The 21803-nt window shown below is 53.3% G+C and overlaps 1 protein-coding gene across 1 annotated transcript; it reads left to right on the forward strand.

Annotated features, from left to right (window-relative positions):
- The first annotated feature begins 2721 nt into the window (after positions 1 to 2721).
- On the forward strand, positions 2722 to 16621 carry LOC142907105 (putative ferric-chelate reductase 1). The gene is made up of 6 exons (XM_076056190.1): positions 2722 to 3342; positions 6852 to 6965; positions 7830 to 8032; positions 12558 to 12609; positions 15779 to 15858; positions 16529 to 16621. Exons 1-6 carry the CDS (start codon positions 3204 to 3206, stop codon positions 16619 to 16621), a joined length of 681 nt encoding a protein of 226 aa, XP_075912305.1. The 5' UTR covers positions 2722 to 3203.
- Positions 16622 to 21803: the final 5182 nt, after the last annotated feature.

Genomic DNA, 21803 nt, shown 5'->3' on the forward strand with positions numbered 1-21803 from the left:
GTTGTGTCGTGACCCCTCCGCCACCCCGACACGGCCAATCGGCAAGGGATTCGTCACGTCGTGAACGTAGCGCCAATTAGTTACTAGTGCAGTGTGTAGCGTGGTGTGTAGTGGATTGCAGTGTGTAGTGTAGGTTTATAGTGTAGCGTACTACCTCGGCCCAGCCGGTGTGTTGGAGAGTAAATCCGCGACGTTCGCAATTCGAGTAGCACGACGTTGATTACACATCCAGCAACAAACGGGGGGGGGGGGGGGATAGAAATGGAGGGTTACGACACAAACATTAGCACTTGCGCGATCCAACCCAAAAAAAAAAAAACCTTTACACGATGACTGAAGTTGGTCGCCAAAAGCCTTGCGCCTGTGCGCGAAAGAGCGCGTGTCGTTTAAGTGGCGGGTGACGTCGTGGTGACGTCACCGCCGCCTGGTGGCGAATGGCGGCTGTTGCTGCCGTTTGAAAACCCCAACCCACCGCCCCCGTTCCGACGCGGCCAATTTGGCAAGCTCCGTCGCGTCGGCCGTGTCGCGCGGTGGCAGGGCCAGGGCGCCTCGGCAAAAAAAGCGGGTGACGCTCGCGGCGAGGCTGCCGTTACCGTCACCTCACCGGAGAACGAAACGGGACGGCGGCGGGCAACGGGCGCGCTGGCCGGTGTGCGCGAAAGTGGCTTCGAAAAAGTCGACAGGGCCTCCCGCTCGGCCGCCCGTCGCCGCCAACGCGGGCGCCCGGGATCCTTCAGCCACGTGGCACTCCGGAGCAGCGAAGGGCAGGCGCATTGCCCTGGCATTGTTGGCAGATTTCTCAGGAAGCGTGAAAAAATAATGTTTTCTTTTGAAGCCACCCCCCGGGCTTTTGGCAACACTGTAGGGGTCGTGCGGTGTGGACTCAAGGGCTCATGCTGTGTTGTTGTTTGCGTGTTGTTGTTGTTGTTGTTGTTTGTAAATGCCTACCGTTGGCAGACGAGGCAGTCGTTCCGCTGCTCACGGGCAGGCCAGTAAACACAACGGGGGTTTTTCTTTTCCCGATCTGAACACGGAGAGGCCACTCGCGACAGAGCCTCGCCTCGTGACGATGTCACGAGCCGCCTCTTAGTTGGGTTTTCGGAAGCGTGTCTGGCTGACGTTGTCGTCCTCGTCATGTCGACATTTATAGCAGCAGTCAAATCATCGAAATGCGTGGCGTTGATTCTACACACTCGTAGAAACCCGTAGAGACCCACAGAGACCTACAGAGACCACGGAGACCCATAGAGACCCATAGAAACCCATAGAGACTCATAGAGACCCACAGAGACCCACAGAGACCCACACTAAAACGTAATTCTTTTATTTTACCAGGTAAGGCCGCACTAAGCTGATGTGTAGCTCTTTGTCAGAAGCGACCCTGCCTATCACAAACGATAGCTCAACAAAGTGGCTCATCAGACAGAGTGGCTCAGGAAAGCTACCCATACAGATGCTTACTTGAAACCGGATTCCCACCACCATCCATCCCAGAAGAACTCCCTCATCAAGACTCTATACCATAGAGCCCAATGCATTTCCGACCAGGAACACATTACCAGTGAACTCAAGCACGTACACCAGGCTCTCAGGGCTAATGGGTACTCCGACTACACAATCCGCAAAGCCATCACTCCAGTCATGAAAAAGGATCCTCTTGTGGAGCCACTCAAAACCAACACCTTACCCTACATTGCAGGGGTCACTAAAAAGATCTCCAAAATCCTGAATAAACACAAGATCCAGGTCCGATTCAACACAGTACATAAAATCCGTGATCTAGTTCCATCTGTAAAAGATGCTGTTCCAGACATACAGTACCCGGGCGTTTACAAACTAAAGTGCCTCTGTGGTAGTAGCTACATTGGAGAAACCAAACGACATATCTCGGACGCATCCGCGAACATAAAGCAGACTTGAAACACGGTAGAACGAACTCCTCTGCCGTGGCAGATCACTGTTATAATTCAGTGGGCTGACATGACATTGACTTCTCCAAGACGGAGGTTCTTTGCAAACCAACCGGCTACCATGAGAGATTCGTTCATGAGGCCATTCACATATACAAGCACAGAGACAATTTCAACTGAGAAGATGGATTCTGGCTTAGTAACCATTGGAAAGATGTTTTAAACCATTCTCATTCTTAATTAATTGTATTTTACGATGACCTTCAGACCGCAGCTCTTTCGCTGGCATTGACTCTTAATACCTCTCACACCACGGTTAATGGTATTGTTTACAACATGGAGTATAACAGCGCCTCGCAGCTGTCTGTCTCCCCTCCTCTGTTCCGACCATGGATGAACTCGTCCGTCTGAACGGGGCCCGTAGCTATCCGTGTTGCTAAAGTTGAGGGTAAGAATCCACCCATTTTTTGCCATATAGCATTGTGATATATAACGACTTAATGTTGGTAGCTTAGCTGATTGTATAATATATAGAGGTTTATTGATAACATTGAGGTAATTATATTTTTTATTTTTATTGGTTCACTATTCATTATATATTGTAGTGTATACCCAGTTACTGTGAATCGCTCAGATGTGTAGGCCTTGACTTCAAAATAGCCATTTCTGTGACCAGTCACAAGCTAATCACTCAGTTATTTCAATGGTAAATTAGCCTAGTTATTTCAATGCTAAATTCTCCTGTTTGATTGTACTAGGTGCCTCTGTAATGTGTATGCTCTGACTTTAACATAGCTATTTCTGTGACCAGTTACAAGCTAATCACTCAGCTATTTCAATGCTAAATTCTATGCTAATTCCTTTGTCAAGGGATGCCTCTGCGGATGTGTATGCTTTAACTTTAACATAGCTATTTCTGTGACCAGTCACAAGCTAATCACTCAGCCATTTCAATGCTACATTCTATGCTAATTCCTTTGTCAAGGCGCTTTGTCTCTTCTCACGCAGCTTAAAGGTCGCGATCTGAGCGTGCCTTTTTCACTCCAGCGCTGTCCTCCAGACAGTCTCGTCCCTTCACCTGATGAAGGCCGCTTGTGTTGTGGCCGAAACGTCGTGAGAATATTATTGCGTTATTTTATTTCATCAATTTATTATTTTATTCTCATTCTACGTGGTGGTGACTTTACCGAAAGAACCAAAGAAGATGAATCCTTGCAGTCACGAAAGCTTTACATCGAAAGTTGTTCTCGTTGTTGTTGTTGTTGTCGTCTGTGGTGGTGGGCGCAGGCGAGCATGTCCAACGCGTCGGCACGGGTCGCCGACGGCATGCTGCAGTGCTCCTTCACCCTGAGCCAGGTGGCCACCGAGCCCAGGAAGGCCGACCTCAAGAAGCAGTACTACCTCTTCTTGGCGCACGGGGAGACAGACGATGGTGGGACGCGTGGCCTGTACACACACACACACGCCTGTACACACACGCCTGTACACACACGCCTGTACACACACACACACACCTGTACACACACACACACACACCTGTACACACACACGCCTGTACACACACACACGCCTGTACACACACCTGTACACACACACACACACACCTGTACAGACACACACACCTGTATAGACACACATCTGTGTACGCACACACACACACGCCTGTACACACACACACACACACCTGTACAGACACACACACGCCTGTACACACACACCTGTACACACACGCACACCTGTACACACACACCTGTACACACACACACCTGTACACACACACACCTGTACACACACACACACACACCTGTACACACACACCTGTACACACACACCTGTACACACACACACACCTGTACACACACACGCGTGTACACACACACACACCTGTACACACACCTGTACACCCACACACACCTGTACACACAAACACCTGTACACACACACACACCTGTACACACACACACCTGTACACACACACGCCTGTACACACACACCTGTACACACACACACACCTGTACACACACCTGTACACACGCCTGTACACACACACACCTGTACACACACGCCTGTACACACACACACACCTGTACACACCCACACACCTGTACACACACACACCTGTACACACACGCCTGTACACACACCTGTACACACACACCTGTACACACACACACACCTGTACACACACACGCCTGTACACACACACACGCCTGTACACACACACCTGTACACACACACACACACCTGTACAGACACACACACGCCTGTACACACACACACACCTGTACACACACACACACACCTGTACACACACACCTGTACACACACACCTGTACACACACACACACACCTGTACACACACACACACCTGTACACACACACCTGTACACACACACCTGTACACACACACAACAACAACAACCGCCATTCACCACTAAGTGGCGGTGACGTCACCACGACGCTTGTGCCAGGCTATGTGCACCGTGAGGCCACGTGAAGTATCGAACGCCCGCTGGCAGGAGGTCACTGGGCAGACCCAGGTGCCACGGGTCGACTGACTGAGATGACTGAGATGACTGGCTGATGCACCACCTGTGTCCCCTACTGTGCCAACCTGCTGTGCTTTAGCCACCCGGCGCTCCGCTCGTTGTTGTGAGCGTCGCTCCTCCGCCCTCCGTTGTTGTTGGAGGGCGATTGCCTCCAACTGCCTCCAACTGCCTAGTAGCATCCTTCACGAGCCTCCTCCACAGAGGCCGATCTTGACACCGCTGGTACCAGTCATCGGCAAGTCCACTCAGCTCCACGTCCTCCTGTACCACATCACTCCATCTCTTCTCTAGCCCGTGCCATGCCCGTTTAGCCCCCTCTATCCGGCCGAACAAAGCTGTTTGGGCATGTGGTGACTGGGCATGCAGGCTACATGACCCAGCCAACGCAGCCTTGCCTGCCGGAGGAGCTTACCGATGGGACTTTGCCCAGATCTTTCAAGGATTTGTGAGCTCCTCACACAATCCAGCCTGGTTAAACCCATGAGGGATCGTAGCAGGCCAGCTACAGCCATCAAAGGCTTCACGAACTACGTGGTCGAAAAAGATGTTAAACAATGTGGGAGCCAGAGGAAATCCCTGTCGCACCCCAAAGTGAACAGTGAATGGCTCCGACTTTCGGCCATGTAGTTTTACCCGGGCCCACTCACCATCATGAAGGTTCTTAATGATCGTGAGCAGAGGGTCAGGGACTCCGAAAACACAAAGAACAACCCAGAGTCCAGGCCTACTGATGGTATCATATGCCTTGACCAGGTCAATAAAGCAGAGATGTAGGTCTTGTTGGAATTCCCTACACCTCTGCTGTAGCAGACGGACAGAAAATATGGCGTCTGTGCAGGACCGCCCTTTCCTGAAACCGCATTGGGGCTCCGCAAGCCTCTCCTCAGCGTGCCTGGCAAGGCCATGTTGAATAATCATTGCCAGGACCTTTCCCGGCACACTGAGGAGTGAGATGCCCCTGTAGTTGTTACAGTCTGTGCGGTCCCCCCTTCTTAAAAAGGGGGACCACAGGGCATCCTTCCAATCCTGCGGAACCCGTTCAGTGGTCCAGACTGTTGTTAGGATGTGATATAGGGCAGTCTGTGCACAAACGCCACCCTCCCTCAGCATTTCGCTTGGGAGATCATCTCTGCCCGCTGCCTTTCCTGGTTTCAGACTTTGGATCGCCTTCAGTACTTCCTCAACAGATGGCATCTCAGCCAGCCACTCACAGGGGTAACTTCTTCCTCCAATATTTGAGGCACCGCAGCCTCAGCAGGGTCATCTTCACTTTGTGCCACGATGTTTTCCTGGCTGAGCGATTTTCCCTCCCCAGGACTTCACAGAAATGCTCAGCAAATCTGCAAACCTGTTCTTGGGGGTCGGAGATTGGATCACCGTTTTTTCCCTCCTGTACCACATGGGAATAGGTGTGGCGCTGCAGGTTACTTTTTTGATGGAGTTAAATGGAGATTTGTGATCGCGGGCCACTGAGGCAGACTCCATCTCCTCAGCAACCCGCGACCACCACCCATCCTTGCAGCGCCTCACGGCTCTCCCAACCTCCGAGTGAAGGCTGCAGTAAGCCTCCTCATTCTCTGATGTGGGATGCTGTAGACGATTAGAGTGGGCCTGTCGCTTTTTCTCAGCCATCCTGAACACCTCCTCTGTCACCCAGGGTCTCTGGGGAGGTCTGGACCGCGTACCCAAAGCAGTCATTGCCGCTGCATAAGTCACAGTCCTAAACCTAACCCATTTACCCTCGACATCTGGAGGAGTGGGGGACGATGCCAACCGCAACCACAAGCGATGATGAAATTCTCACTTGCAACTTTAATCAGCTAGCTGAGACCAGGCCACCTTAGGTTTGAATGGAGTCCTGGGTATACACCCAGGACTGGAGTGGAAGAATGGCAGGCGCATCTTACAGATGACAAGTCGATGGTCAGAGGGCAGAAGAGTGGCAGCCTCTCCTCCTCAGTGAGCGTTCGAACATTCCACGTGGCCACCCGCAGTGGCTCTTTGTTGTTTCTGGAGGAGCCCCGAGGGTAGAGATTCACTCTCCTGGCTCCGCCAAATGGGGTTTGGCCAGGAGACGTCATAGACGCCTGTCCCCACGGCACAAGCTTATTAACGAGATATTTTTTACGTGGTAATTTATTTAAGGTGGAGGTGGTCACCAGCCCCTCGCACCCTTCCAGAGCCCCCATTTAGCTGCTGTGGTGGTCACAAACGCCCTGAGGGTAAAGGCCAATTTAAATTGGCCCTCCCCACCCTCGCCTCCACAGCACTGTCCACGACAACGTTGCCTAGACACGCACCTGTGCACACACACACAGACACACAGACACACTCCTGCGTGTCTCATTCTCCCCGTGTCCCCGTGTCCCCGTGCCTGCGTGTCTACGTACAGGAGAGATAGAGAAACACGATGTGCAGCCAATGGTCTCCAGGTATCGCATCGCTCCTCTCGGATCTCCGGTGGAGGTGGCCGTCACGCGCTCCAACAACCTCGTCAAGGCGCACGGTGAGCGGCGGTGGCGAGCGGTGGTGGTGAGCGGTGGTGGTGAGCGGTGGTGGTGAGCGGTGGTGGTGGTGGTGAGCGGTGATGGTGAGCGGTGGTGGTGGTGGTGAGCGGTGGTGGCGAGCGGTGGTGGTGGTGGTGAGCGGTGGTGCTGAGCGGTGTTGGTGGTGGTGAGTGGTGGTAGTGAGCGGAGGTGGTCGTGGTGAGCGGTGGTGGTGAGCGGTGGTGGTGGTGGTGAGCGGTGGTGGTGAGCGGAGATGGTGGTGGTAAGCGGTGGTCGTGACCATCATTGTTGCCATGTGGAACTTCATAACAGCAGCAGCCAAATAACTTGAGAGTTATTTGGCTCCCTCTCTCTCCTCCCATTCCTCCACTCCCTCTCCTCCCTCCACTCCCTTCCACTCCCCTCCCCCCTCCCTCCACTCCCTCCCTCCACTCCCTCCCTCCACTCCCTCTCCTCCCGTCCCTCCACTCCCTCCCTCCACTCCCTCTCCTCCACTCCCTCTCCTCCCATCCTTCCACTCCCTCCACTCCCTCCCTCTCATCCACTCCCTCCACTCCTTCCCTTTCCTCCCTCTCCTCCCATCCCTCCCATCCCTCCACTCTCTCTCCCCCTCTCTCCCTCTCCTCCACTCTCTCTCCTCCCATCCCTCCACTCCCTCAACTCCCTCCACTCCCTCTCCTCCCTCCCTCTCCCTCCACTCCCTCTCTCTCCTCCACTCCCTCTCCTCCCATCCATCCACTCCCTCCACTCCCTCCCTCCCTCTCCTCCCATCCCTCCCTCTCCTCCTCTCTCTCTCTCCTCCCATCCCTCCACTCCCGTCCCTCCACTCCCTCTCCCCCACTCCCTCCCCCCCCTGGCCCCAGGCGCCCTGATGCTGGTGGCGTGGCTGAGCCTGTGCAGCGTGGGCGTGGTGCTCGCACGCTTCTTCAAGCCCGTGTGGCCCAACACGAAGCTGCTGGGCGAGAAGGTTTGGTTCCAGCTGCACCGCGGCCTCATGGTGCTCGCCGTGCTCACCACCATCACCGCCTTCGTCATCCCCTTCTGTTACCGCCTGGGATGGAGCGGGGTGAGTCTGCCCAGGCCCACCCACCCACCACCGACCCACCCACCCACCGACCCACCCACCCACCGACCCACCCACCCACCGACCCACCCACCAACCCACCCACCGACCCACCCACCCACCGACCCACCCACCGATCCACCGACCCACCGACCCACCCACCGACCTACCAACCCACCCACCAACCCACCCACCCACCCACGAACCCACCCACCCACTGACCCACCAACCCACCAACCCACCAACCCACCAACCCACCCACCCACCAACCCACCCACCCACCGACCCACCTACCGAACCACCAACCCACCAATCCACCCACCCACCAATCGACCTACCGACCCACTGACCCACCAACCCACCCACCCACTGACCCACCAACCCACCCACCCACCGACCCACCCACCAACTCACCCACCGACCCACCCACCCACCGACCCACCGACCCACCGACCCACCCACCGACCTACCAACCCACCCACCAACCCACCCACCCACGAACCCACCCACCGACCCACCAACCCACCCACCCACTGACCCACCAACCCACCAACCCACCCACCCACCGACCCACCTACCGACCCACCAACCCACCAATCCACCCACCCACCAATCGACCTACCGACCCACTGACCCACCAACCCACCCATCCACCAACCCACCAACCCACCGACCAACCCACCAACTCACCCACCGAGCCACCCACCCACCGACCCACCGACCCACCCACCCACCGACCTACCAACCCACCCACCAACCCACCCACCCACGAACCCACCCACCGACCCACCAACCCACCCACCCACTGACCCACCAACCCACCAACCCACCAACCCACCCACCCACCGACCCACCTACCGACCCACCAACCCACCAATCCACCCACCCACCGATCGACCTACCGACCCACCGACCCACCAACCCACCCACCCACCCACTGACCCACCAACCACCAACCCACCAACCCACCCACCCACCGACCCACCTACCGACCACCAACCCACCAATCCACCCACCCACCGATCGACCTACCGACCCACCGACCCACCAACCACCCACCCACCAACCCACCAATCCACTCACCCACTGACCCACCAACCCACCAACCCACCCACCCACCAAACCACCAACCCACCCACCCACCGCCTCCAGCGCCGCTGGGGGAGAGACAAAGGCGGCCAGGCGTGGTGGGTGGCTGCCTGGCCACCCGCCGGCCTCACAGTGACGGCCTTCACAAGTGCCACAAGTGCTCGCTAACAGCACTTGCCCCATCAATCTGTTGAGGCTACACGGGGAATCTTTGTCTTCACAGAGGGCCCACTCGGTGCTGGGCTGCATCGTCATGTTCCTGGCCTTGATGCAACCCATCATGGCGGTCTTCAGGCCTCACCCCAACACCCCGATGTAAGTGGAGGCACTCTGTGCCAGGCTAGGTGCAGGAGGAGGTAGTCACGGGACAGACCCAGCAGGTGCCGTGGGTCGACCGCTGTGCCAGGCTAGGTGCAGGAGGAGGTAGTCACGGACGGGCCCAGGTGCCACGGGTCGGCCGCTGTGCCAGGCTAGGTGCAGGAGGAGGTCACGGGACGGGCCCAGGTGCCACCACCACCACCACCAAAACCGATTATTTAACTCGGTCCTTTAGGTTCCCCTAGGTCGACTCGGCCTCAAATGAGTACCTGGCGCGGTGCGTAGTAAAACATCGCCACTGGGGGAGACAAAGGCGGCCGGGCGTGCGTGGTGGTGCTGGCCACCCACCCCCTCGTGTGTGCCACAGTGCCGGTTATCACAGGCCAACACCGGTGACGGTTATCTGAACCGGTCCCGGGCATCCCCTAGGTCGACTCGGCCTCAAATGCGTTACCTGGTGCGGTGTGCAGTAAACAACGCCCACTAGGGAGACAAAGGCGGCCGGGCGTGGTGCTGGCCACCCACCCCCCTCGTGTGCCGTGCCGGCCTTCATAGGTGCTGCTCGCTAACAGCGCTTGCCCCGACAGTCTGCTGAGGCTACACGGGGGATCTTTGTAATCATAGGGTGCTTCTGCTCATCGCTACGAAACAGCACTTGCCCCGACAGTCCGTTAAAGGCTACACGGGGGGATTTTTGTTTTTGCTGATTTGAAGCTTTCGTGGCTGCAGGAATCCATACTCTCCGGTTCTTTTGGCAAAGTCACGTGGGTAGAAAAAAATTAATAATGAAATGAAGAGGAAACGCGACGTTTTCGGTCGCAACACAAAAGCGTCCGTCTTCAGGTGTAAAACAAAATAGCGAATCTTTGTCTGTGTGCCCTGTGGGTATGAACAGCACTTGCCCTGACAGTCCGTTAAAGGCTACGCGGGGGACCTTTGCCTGTGTGTGTCTGTGCTGCAGGAGGCCGCTGTTTAATTGGGCTCATTGTTCGTGGGGACAGCGGCTCGCATCCTTGCCGGTAACACCACCGTGTGTAGCTCGCACTACACGCTATAGACTACGCGCTGCAGGCTGACTCCCCTGTCATTACCTCCCATGGCCACTAGTCCCTTTACACTGCAGGCAGACTCCCCTGCCATTACCTCCTGTGGCCATCAGTCCCTTTACACTGCAGGCTGACTCCCCTGTCATTACTTCCCATGGCCACCAGTCCCTTCACACTGCAGGCTGACTCCCCTGTCATTACCTCCCATGGCCACTAGTCCCTTTACACTGCAGGCAGACTCCCCTGCCATTACCTCCCGTGGCCACTAGTCCCTTCACACTGCAGGCTGACTCCCTGTCATTACCTCCTGTGGCCACTCTAGTCCATTCGTACTGCAGGCTGACTCCCCTGTCATTACCTCCCGTGGCCACCAGTCCCTTCGTACTGCATGCTGACTCCCCTGTCATTACCTCCCGTGGCCACCGGTCCACTCACACTGCAGGCTGACTCCCCTGTCATTACCTCCCGCGGCCACTAGTCCCTTCGTACTGCAGGCTGACTCCCCTGTCATTACCTCCCGTGGCCACTAGTCCACTCACACTGCAGGCTGACTCCCCTGTCATTACCTCCCGTGGCCACCAGTCCACTCACACTGCAGGCTGACTCCCCTGTCATTACCTCCCGCGGCCACTAGTCCACTCACACTGCAGGCTGACTCCCCTGTCATTACCTCCCGTGGCCACTAGTCCACTCGCACCGCAGGCTGACTCCCCTGTCATTACCTCCCGTGTCCACCAGTCCACTCGCACCGCAGGCTGACTCCCCTGTCATTACCTCCCGTGTCCACCAGTCCACCTCGCACTGCAGGTTGACTCCCCTGTCATGACACATGCTATGTGCTATCGACGACGCGCTATAGACTACGTGCATGCTATGTGATGTAGACTAACGTGCTATAGACTACGTGCTATGCGCTATACACTATGTGCTGTAGACTACATGTTACATGCTATAGACTACGTGCTATAACACTACATGTTACATGCTATAGACTACGTGATGTATGCTAACATGTGCCTCTCCTTTGCTGTTACTTCCACTGCCGTACTACTGATACCACTGCTACCACTACCACTGCTACCACTACCACTGCTACTACTACCACCACTACCACTGCTACTACTACCACTGCTACCACTACCACTGCTACCACTACCACTGCTACCACTACCACTACTACCACTACCACTGCTACCACTACCACTGCTACCACTGCTACCACTGCTACCACTACTACCACTACCACTGCTACCACTACCACCACTACCACTGCTACCACTACCACTGCTACCACTGCTACCACTACCACCGCTACCACTGCTACCACTACCACTGCTACCACTACCACTGCTACCACTACCACCACTACCACTGCTACTACTACCACTGCTACCACTACTACCACTACTACCACTGCTACTACCACTACCACTACTACCACTGCTACCACTACCACTGCTACCACTACCACTGCTACCACTACCACTGCTACCACTACCACTACCACCACTACCACTGGCACCACTACCACCACTACCACTGCTACCACCACTACCACTACTACCACTGCTACCACTGCTACCACTACCACTACCACCACTACCACCTGCTACCACTGCTACCACTACCACCACTACCACCACTACCACTGCTACCACTACCACTACCACCACTACCACCACTACCACTACCACTGCTACCACTACCACTGCTACCACTACCACTGCTACCACTACCACTGCTACCACTGCTACCACTGCTACCACTACCACCACTACCACCACTACCACTGGTACCACCACTACCACTGGTACCACTGCTACCACTACCACCACTACCACCACTACCACTACTACCACTACCACCACTACCACTGCTACCACTACCACCACTACCACTGCTACCACTGGTACCACCGCTACCACTACCACCACTACCACTACCACCACTACCACTGCTACCGTGCTACCGGCTTGGTGCAGCTGCCTGCCTCTTCCTGGGGGTGGACATGGTGGCCCTGGACCTGCCCGACCGCTGGGACAAGCTGCTCCTCATGGGGGCGCTGCTCTGGGCAGCTCGCCGCTGAGGCGCTGCTCGAGATCCTGGGCTGCTTCGGAGCCGACCATAGTGGGTGGTGGGGGGTTGGTGGGGGGGTGGTGGGGGGGGGGGTGGGGGGGCGGGTGGTGGGGGGGGTTGGATGATGGGGGGGGGGGAGTGGATGGTGGGGGGGTGGTGGTGGTGGAGGTGTGGGGTGTGGTGGTGGTGGAGGTGGTGGGCGGGGGTGGTGGAGTGGGGGGATGGTGGGGGGTTGGTGGTGGTGGAGGTGTGGGGTGTGGTGGTGGTGGTGTGGGGGGTGGTGGTGGGTGGTGGTGGTGGTTGGGGGAGGGGGGTAGCGGGGAGGGGGTGGCGGTGGTTCGTGGGCATCTGAGACTCCCACCCAGGTTCAACACAACCAACTTGAACTGAACTCTGGTTGTGGAGTTGCGAGCAACTTGCTGAGCAACTTGCTGAGCAACTTGTGTGAGCAACTTGCTGAGCAACTTGTATGAGCAACTTGCTGAGCAACTTGTATGAGCAACTTGCTGAGCAACTTGTGTGAGCAACTTGTGTGAGCAACTTGTGTGAGCAACTTGTGTGAGCAACTTGTGTGAGCAACTTGTGTGAGCAACTTGCTGAGCAACTTGTGTGAGCAACTTGTGTGAGCAACTTGTGTGAGCAACTTGTGTGAGCAACTTGTGTGAGCAACTTGTGTGAGCAACTTGCTGAGCAACTTGTGTGAGCAACTTGTGTGAGCAACTTGTGTGAGCAACTTGTGTGAGCAACTTGTGTGAGCAACTGGTGTGAGCAACTTGTGTGAGCAACTTGTGTGAGCAACTTGTGTGAGCAACTTGCTGAGCAACTTGTGTGAGCAACTTGTGTGAGCAACTTGTGTGAGCAACTTGTGTGAGCAACCTGTGTGAGCAACTTGTGTGAGCAACTTGTGTGAGCAACTTGTGTGAGCAACTTGTGTGAGCAACTTGTGTGAGCAACTTGCTGAGCAACTTGTGTGAGCAACTTGTGTGAGCAACTTGTGTGAGCAACTTGCTGAGCAACTTGTGTGAGCAACTTGTGTGAGCAACTTGTGTGAGCAACTTGTGTGAGCAACTTGCTGAGAAACTTGTGTGAGCAACTTGTGTGAGCAACTTGTGTGAGCAACTTGCTGAGCAACTTGTGTGAGCAACTTGTGTGAGCCAACTTGTGTGAGCAACTTGTGTGAGCAACTTGTGTGAGCAACTTGCTGAGAAACTTGTGTGAGCAACTTGTGTGAGCAACTTGTGTGAGCAACTTGTGTGAGCAACTTGTGTGAGCAACTTGTGTGAGCAACTTGTGTGAGCAACTTGCTGAGCAACTTGTGTGAGCAACTTGTGTGAGCAACTTGTGTGAGCAACTTGCTGAGCAACTTGTGTGAGCAACTTGTGTGAGCAACTTGTGTGAGCAACTTGTGTGAGCAACTTGCTGAGAAACTTGTGTGAGCAACTTGTGTGAGCAACTTGTGTGAGCAACTTGCTGAGCAACTTGTGTGAGCAACTTGTGTGAGCAACTTGTGTGAGCAACTTGTGTGAGCAACTTGTGTGAGCGACTTGTGTGAGCAACTTGTGTGAGCAACTTGTGTGAGCAACTTGTGTGAGCAACTTGTGTGAGCAACTTGTGTGAGCAACTTGTGTGAGCAACTTGTGTGAGCAACTTGTGTGAGCAACTTGTGTGAGCAACCTGTGTGAGCAACTTGTGTGAGCAACTTGTGTGAGCAACTTGTGTGAGCAACTTGTGTGAGCAACTTGTGTGAGCAACTTGTGTGAGCAACTTGTGTGAGCAACTTGTGTGAGCAACTTGTGTGAGCAACTTGTGTGAGCGACTTGTGTGAGCAACTTGTGTGAGCAACTTGCTGAGCAACTTGTGTGAGCAACTTGTGTGAGCAACTTGTGTGAGCAACTTGTGTGAGCAACTTGCTGAGCAACTTGTGTGAGCAACTTGCTGAGCAACTTGTGTGAGCAACTTGTGTGAGCAACTTGTGTGAGCAACTTGTGTGAGCAACTTGTGTGAGCAACTTGTGTGAGCAACTTGCTGAGCAACTTGTGTGAGCAACTTGTGTGAGCAACTTGTGTGAGCAACTTGTGTGAGCAACTTGTGTGAGCAACTTGCTGAGCAACTTGTGTGAGCAACTTGTGTGAGCAACTTGTGTGAGCAACTTGTGTGAGCAACTTGTGTGAGCAACTTGTGTGAGCAACTTGTGTGAGCAACTTGTGTGAGCAACTTGTGTGAGCAACTTGTGTGAGCAACTTGTGTGAGCAACTTGTGTGAGCAACTTGTGTGAGCAACTTGTGTGAGCAACTTGTGTGAGCAACTTGTGTGAGCAACTTGTGTGAGCAACTTGTGTGAGCAACTTGTGTGAGCAACTTGTGTGAGCAACTTGTGTGAGCGACTTGTGTGAGCAACTTGTGTGAGCAACTTGTGTGAGCAACTTGTGTGAGCAACTTGTGTGAGCAACTTGTGTGAGCAACTTGTGTGAGCAACTTGTGTGAGCAACTTGTGTGAGCAACTTGTGTGAGCAACTTGTGTGAGCAACTTGTGTGAGCAACTTGTGTGAGCAACTTGTGTGAGCAACTTGTGTGAGCAACTTGTGTGAGCAACTTGTGTGAGCAACTTGTGTGAGCAACTTGTGTGAGCAACTTGTGTGAGCAACTTGTGTGAGCAACTTGTGTGAGCAACTTGTGTGAGCAACTTGTGTGAGCAACTTGTGTGAGCAACTTGTGTGAGCAACTTGTGTGAGCAACTTGTGTGAGCAACTTGTGTGAGCAACTTGTGTGAGCGACTTGTGTGAGCGACTTGTGTGAGCGACTTGTGTGAGCAACTTGTGTGAGCAACTTGTGTGAGCAACTTGTGTGAGCAACTTGTGTGAGCAACCTGTGTGAGCAACTTGTATGAGCAACTTGTGTGAGCAACTTGTGTGAGCAACTTGTGTGAGCAACTTGTGTGAGCAACTTGTGTGAGCGACTTGTGTGAGCGACTTGTGTGAGCAACTTGTGTGAGCAACTTGTGTGAGCAACCTGTGTGAGCAACTTGTGTGAGCAACTTGTGTGAGCAACTTGTGTGAGCAACTTGTGTGAGCAACTTGTGTGAGCAACTTGTGTGAGCAACTTGTGTGAGCAACTTGTGTGAGCAACTTGTGTGAGCAACTTGTGTGAGCAACTTGTGTGAGCAACTTGTGTGAGCAACTTGTGTGAGCAACTTGTGTGAGCAACTTGTGTTGTTGCTGCAGAGTCCGGGGAGAGCTTTGAGATGAGCCATGTGGTGCAGGGACTCCGGGAAGGGAAACTCCAGCACAACCACAACAGCAAGGTACCACAACCACCACCACCACAACCACCACCACCACCACCACAACCACCACCACCAAAAACAACCACCACCACCACAACCACCACAACCACCACCACAACCACCAAAAACAACCACAACCACCACCACCACAACCACCACCACCACCACAACCACCACCACAATCACCACAACCACCACCACAATCACCACCACCACCACAATCACCACCAAAAACAACCACAACCACCACCACAATCACCACCACCACCAACACCACCACCACCACCACCACAATCACCACCAAAAACAACCACAACCACCACCACAATCACCACCACCACCACCACAATCACCACCAAAAACAACCACAACCACCACAATCACCACCACCACCACCACAACCACCACAACCACCACCACAACCACCACCACCACAACCACCACCACCACAACCACCACCACCAAAAACAACCACAACCACCACCACCACCACCAAAAACAACCACAACCACCACCACAATCACCACCACCACAATCACCACCACCACAACCACCAGGCACAACCACAACCAGCAGGCACGACGCAGCAATCATGTTGTTGTTGACGTTGTTGTTGACGTTGTTGTTGACGTTGTTGTTGACATTGTTGTTGACGTTGTTGTTGTTGTTGCTGTTGTGCGCGTCCCAGCTGCACAACGTGAAGTCGGCCGTTCTTGGCGTCTACGTCGCTGGCAACGTAGCCTTCCTCATCGCCCTGCTGGTCGGCGTCGGCAACGTCTAGCGCCACCACCGCCACCTGGGCCTAGCACCACCACCACCACCAATCGCCACCACCACCACTAACGCCACCATCACCGCCACCATCACCGCCACCACCACCACCACCACCTAGCGCTAACACCACCGCCACCTGAGCCTAGCATCACCACCACCGATCGCCACCACCACCACCACTAACACCACCATCACCGCCACCACCACCACCACCACCTAGCGCTAACACCACCGCCACCACCACCACCGCCGTTATTATTATTATCGTCGTTATTACATCATTATTATCGTTGTTATTATTATCGTCGTTTTGACATCATTATTATCGTTGTTATTATCGTTGTTATTATTATCATCCTTATTACATAATTATTATCGTTGTTATTATTATCATCCTTATTACATCATTATTATCGTTGTTATTATTATCGTCGTTTTTATTATCACCGTCCTCATCTATATTCGAATACATTTCTGCCCAGCGTAGTTCGAGATTTGACGCATCGCAGGTCGACAGCGGACAGCCTCCTCCTCCTCCTTTTGGGCCACCCTGTATAACAACAACAACAACCCCTATGTGTCTTGACTTGTGGGCCACCCTGTATGATAACAACAACAACCCCTGTGTGTCCTGACTTGTGGGCCACCCTGTATCATAACAACCCCTATGTGTCCTGACTTTTGGGCCACCCTGTATAACAATGTAATGACGTCTTGACACACTTCTCTTGAGATCGAACTTTGTTGAAGATGCGTTCACTTGACATAAGGCGGAGATCCCCACCGCGACAGCCCTGAGTCTCCCGCGCATATCCCCCTTATGTACCAACACGAGGTCACGTCCCCCCCCCCCCCTTCTCGATCACTCTCGCTGACTCTGGACGCTCGCCCTACCGGCACGCTCTACCGCCCTCTTCTTTCGCCTGACCACGCTCCCTCCTCGAACATTCCCGTAGCCACCAGTCCCTTCGCGCTCACAGCTGACTCCCCTGTCATTATCTCCCGTAGCCACCAGTCCCTTCGCGCTCACAGCTGACTCCCCTGTCATTACCTCCCGTAGCCACCAGTCCCTTCGCGCTCACAGCTGACTCCCCTGTCATTACCTCCCGTGGCCACCAGTCCCGTCGCACTCACAGCTGACTCCCCTGTCATTACCTCCCGTAGCCACCAGTCCCTTCATACTCACAACTAACTCCCCTGTCATTACCTCCCATGGCCACTCGTCCCTTCACGCTCACAACTGACTCCCCTGTCATTACCTCCCGTGGCCACCAGTCCCTTCACACTCACAGCTGACTCCCCTCTCATTAACTCCCATAGCCACCAGTCCCTTCATACTCACAACTGACTCCCCTGTCATTACCTCCCATGGCCACCAGTCCCTTCGCGTTCACAACTGACTCCCCTGTCATTACCTCCCATGGCCACTAGTCCACTCACACTCACAACTGACTCCCTGTCATTACCTCCCGTAGCCACCAGTCCCTTCACGCTCACAACTGACTCCCCTGTCATTACCTCCCGTAGCCACCAGTCCCTTCATACTCACAACTGACTCCCCTGTCATTACCTCCCGTGGCCACCAGTCCCTTTGCGCTCACAACTGACTCCCCTCTCATTACCTCCCGTAGCCACCAGTCCCTTCATACTCACAACTGACTCCCCTGTCATTACCTCCCGTGGCCATTAGTCCACTCACACCGCATGCAGGCTCTATTGTCATTGCATATATGTCGACGTCCTCGCATTTACACAAGATGTATAAGATGTGTTTTTTTTGTAATAGATATATTTTAATATATTTTGTATCCCCTACGCATGAATCGTTTGGACTCTTTAGTAAGGCCCCTAAGACCCTGACCCCCCCTCCCTCCCCCCTCTGAACCCCCCTCCTTGAACCCCTCCGAATTAGCCCCTCGGTCAAAAAAATCACGAGCGGCGATTGACCTTCTCCGCCATTATTGGGCAGTCTGAACTTGGCTGCAATTTTTATTTTATTTTATTCTATAAAGAGAGGACAATCCATGAGGAGTGAGTCCACTCGCTACGAATGAACGGATGTCTCGAAGCTGAACCGGCAGCTGCCCATTGTTACTCTACCCCGACTGAACCCGGAGAGCCGCTAATTGCAGCGAGCTTCATCAGGCAACAGCCAGATTTGCGAAACGTCACAGCGCTCGGATTGTAAACGTTGTGGCTTGGCTCTCCAACGCACAACTGGTGCAGTTGCTGTACTAGTCACGAATTGGCCACGTCCTAATTACGTGACACAACCCTTAATGAAATTGGCTGTGTCGCGTGCTCGCGGGTTTAACGGCACATTTATATATTTACGCGATCTTAACCCCAAAAAAACACCCCTCTATTATAGATGATTTTGGCCGCTTAAAGCCGCCTATCTACGTGTCAAAAGTGACAGTGTCGTCTGTTTGCGAATTGTGAGCCCATTGGCTGTCGACCACCGCAATGTGACGGCAGTGGCCCCATCAGAATGAAAATAAACAAATTATATTGAACGAGCACGTGCCCTCCAACTCTGTCCCGTGTGTGTGTGTCTGTGGCGAGTGTGTTTGTGTTTATAGGTGGGGAGCGGTAGTGTAGCGGTTAGCGCTACGCTGCGCTATGAACCTGGCCGCCCGGGTTTGATTCCCGCTCATGGCCAACACCTGTGACGATTATCTGAACCGGTCCTGGTGCCTCCCCTAGGTCGACTCGGCCTCAAATGAGTACTCAGTGCCGGCCTTTGTAGGTGCTCACTAACAGCGCTTGCCCCCACAGTCTGTTAAGGCTATACGGGGGATCTTTGTCTTTATAGGTGCTGCTCACTAACAGCACTTGCCTTGAGAGTCTGGTCAGGCTATACGGGGGATCTTTGTCGTGTGGCACCTGGGTGCCAACCCATGGCACCTGCTGGGTCTTTGAGCGAGCCTTCGACACCTTCCACACTTCACGTGGTAGTCTCAGCATGCACCTAGCCTGGCACAGGCACTGTGGTGACGTCACCGTCACTTTGTGGTGAATGGCGGTTGCATTGGTATTGGTATTAGGGGGCATTGGACCCATAGACTAACACTGACCCATAGACTAACGGTAACCCATAGACTCACACTGAACCCATAGGCTAACACTGGCCCATAAACTACCACTGACCCAAAGACTAACGGTAACCCATAGACTCACACTGAACCCATAGACTAACACTGGACCCATAGACTAACACTGATCCCATAGACTAACACTGTACCCATAGTTTAACACTGGACCCATAGACTTGGGGCCAGCACAAGCGGAGATGGTTATGTTAATGTGAAATCAGAAGGGGAGCCGCATGAGACGTGGATAAATTAGCAACTTGTAGTCCGCCCAATGCAGGGGCGACACTGCAGGAACTGGAATCGCTGATCCCATCTTTGGTAAAATAAAACTAACATCGGAAGGTGACAAGATGGAAACATCACAGCCAGTTATGACTTAAACTGGTTGATGACGTCCTTCCAATGATTGCTGAGTTTGTAGCCATCCTCTCGGTTGAAATTGTGTCTGTGTCTGTATATCTGGATGGCTTCATGAACGAATCTTTGTTGATAGCCAGTGGGCTTGCAAAGTAGCTTCGTCTTAGAGAAATACATTTCGTGCGAGCCAACCGCATTCAGACAATGATCAGCCACTGGCAGAAGTATTGGTCCTACCGTGTTTCAGATCTGCCTCATGTTCACGAACATGGTCCGAGACATGTCGCTTAGTTTCCCCAATGTAACTACTGCTGCATACACAGCTTAGTTTGTAGACACCGGGGTATTGCATGTCAGGGATCTTATCCCTCACAGATTGGATCAGATCACGAATTGTATGCACTGTGTTAAATCGAACCTAGATTTTGTGTTTGCTCATGATTTTGGAAATCTTTTTGGTGACCCCTGCTATGTATGGCAAGGTAAATGGTTTTGATTGGGTCCTCAGATGGCTCTTTCCCAACGGTTTGGGGTGATAGCTTTACGGATTGCATAGTCCGAATTTCAATTCGCCTTGAGAGCTTGGTGCACGTATTTCAGTTCACTGAGCTAGGTGGATGATTTGTCGGAAATACAACGAGCTCTGTGGTGTAAAGTTTTGATGCGGGAATTCTTCTGGGATGGATGGTGATAGGAGTCAGGTTTTAGTTAGGCATCAGTATGGGTGGCTTTCCTGTAGACAGAGTGGCCCATTGAGCCATCTGGTCTCTTTTCGATTAGCACATCCAAGAAAGGTAGCTTGCCATCCTTTTCCACCTCCATGGTGAATTTGATGACTGGGTGTATGGAATTGATGTGGTTGAGGAATTGGTTCAGAGCTGGTCGGCCATTTGGCCAGATGACGAATGTGTCATCCACGTACCTCTCCCACAAGGACGGAACGTAGAGTGAATGCCTGGATGGCGTCCGTCTCAAATTTTTCCATGAAAACATTGGCTACAACCGGAGATAAGGGAGAACCCATTGGGGTGCCTTCAACTTGTTTGTAGAATATTCCATCCCAGGTGAAGTACAGTGAGGGAAAAAAGTATTTGAGATGTGTGTAAACCTGGTGGCTAACTACAATAAGCGTCTGACCTCTGTGATTGCCAACAAGGGTTTTGCCACCAAGTACAAAGTCATGTTTTGCAGAGGGGTCAAATACTTATTTCCCTCATTAAAATGCAAATCAATTTATAATGCGTTTTTCTGGATTTTGTTGTTGTTATTCTGTCTCTCACTGTTCAAATAAACCTACCATTAAAATTATAGACTGATCATTTATTTGCCAGTGGGCAAACGTACAAAATCCGCAGGGGATCAAATACTTTTTTCCCTCACTTAAAAATATTGGGAGGCCGTGTCTCGCCAGGGCCGGGTACATCAGCATTCAATCCTTGTTGGACCAAATCTTCAATGATTGCAATGGTGTCGGGCACAGGAACTTTGGTGAACAGAGAAACTACATCGGAAACTAACGAGCAAATCACCTGGGGACAGTGAGATGTCCTTAATAAACGATACCAAGTGAGCTGAGTTAAGTACAGACGAAGTGGTCTTACCAGTGAATGGCTGGGCCAGTTTGTAGGTGGGTGAGCCAATGGTGGAGACGATGGGACGAAGGGGTGTCCCTTCTTTATGGATTTTTAGTTAAGCCATACAATCTGGGTGGTCTAGCAGCAGAGGGTTTGAAGGAAA

Source organism: Petromyzon marinus, chromosome 74 (genome assembly GCF_048934315.1).
Source record: "Petromyzon marinus isolate PM22_M1 ecotype Great Lakes invasive population chromosome 74, UKy_Petmar_22M1.pri1.0, whole genome shotgun sequence".
NCBI lineage: Eukaryota > Metazoa > Chordata > Hyperoartia > Petromyzontiformes > Petromyzontidae > Petromyzon > Petromyzon marinus.

Excerpts from the sequence above, each read along its gene's own strand:
- LOC142907105 (XM_076056190.1), top strand. The coding sequence starts at position 3,204 with ATGTCCAACGCGTCGGCACGGGTCGCCGACGGCATGCTGCAGTGCTCC. Across the intron at positions 3,343-6,851 it reads GCACGGGGAGACAGACGATG|GAGAGATAGAGAAACACGAT; the intron begins GTGGGACGCGTG and ends GTCTACGTACAG. Across the intron at positions 15,859-16,528 it reads AGCACAACCACAACAGCAAG|CTGCACAACGTGAAGTCGGC; the intron begins GTACCACAACCA and ends TGCGCGTCCCAG.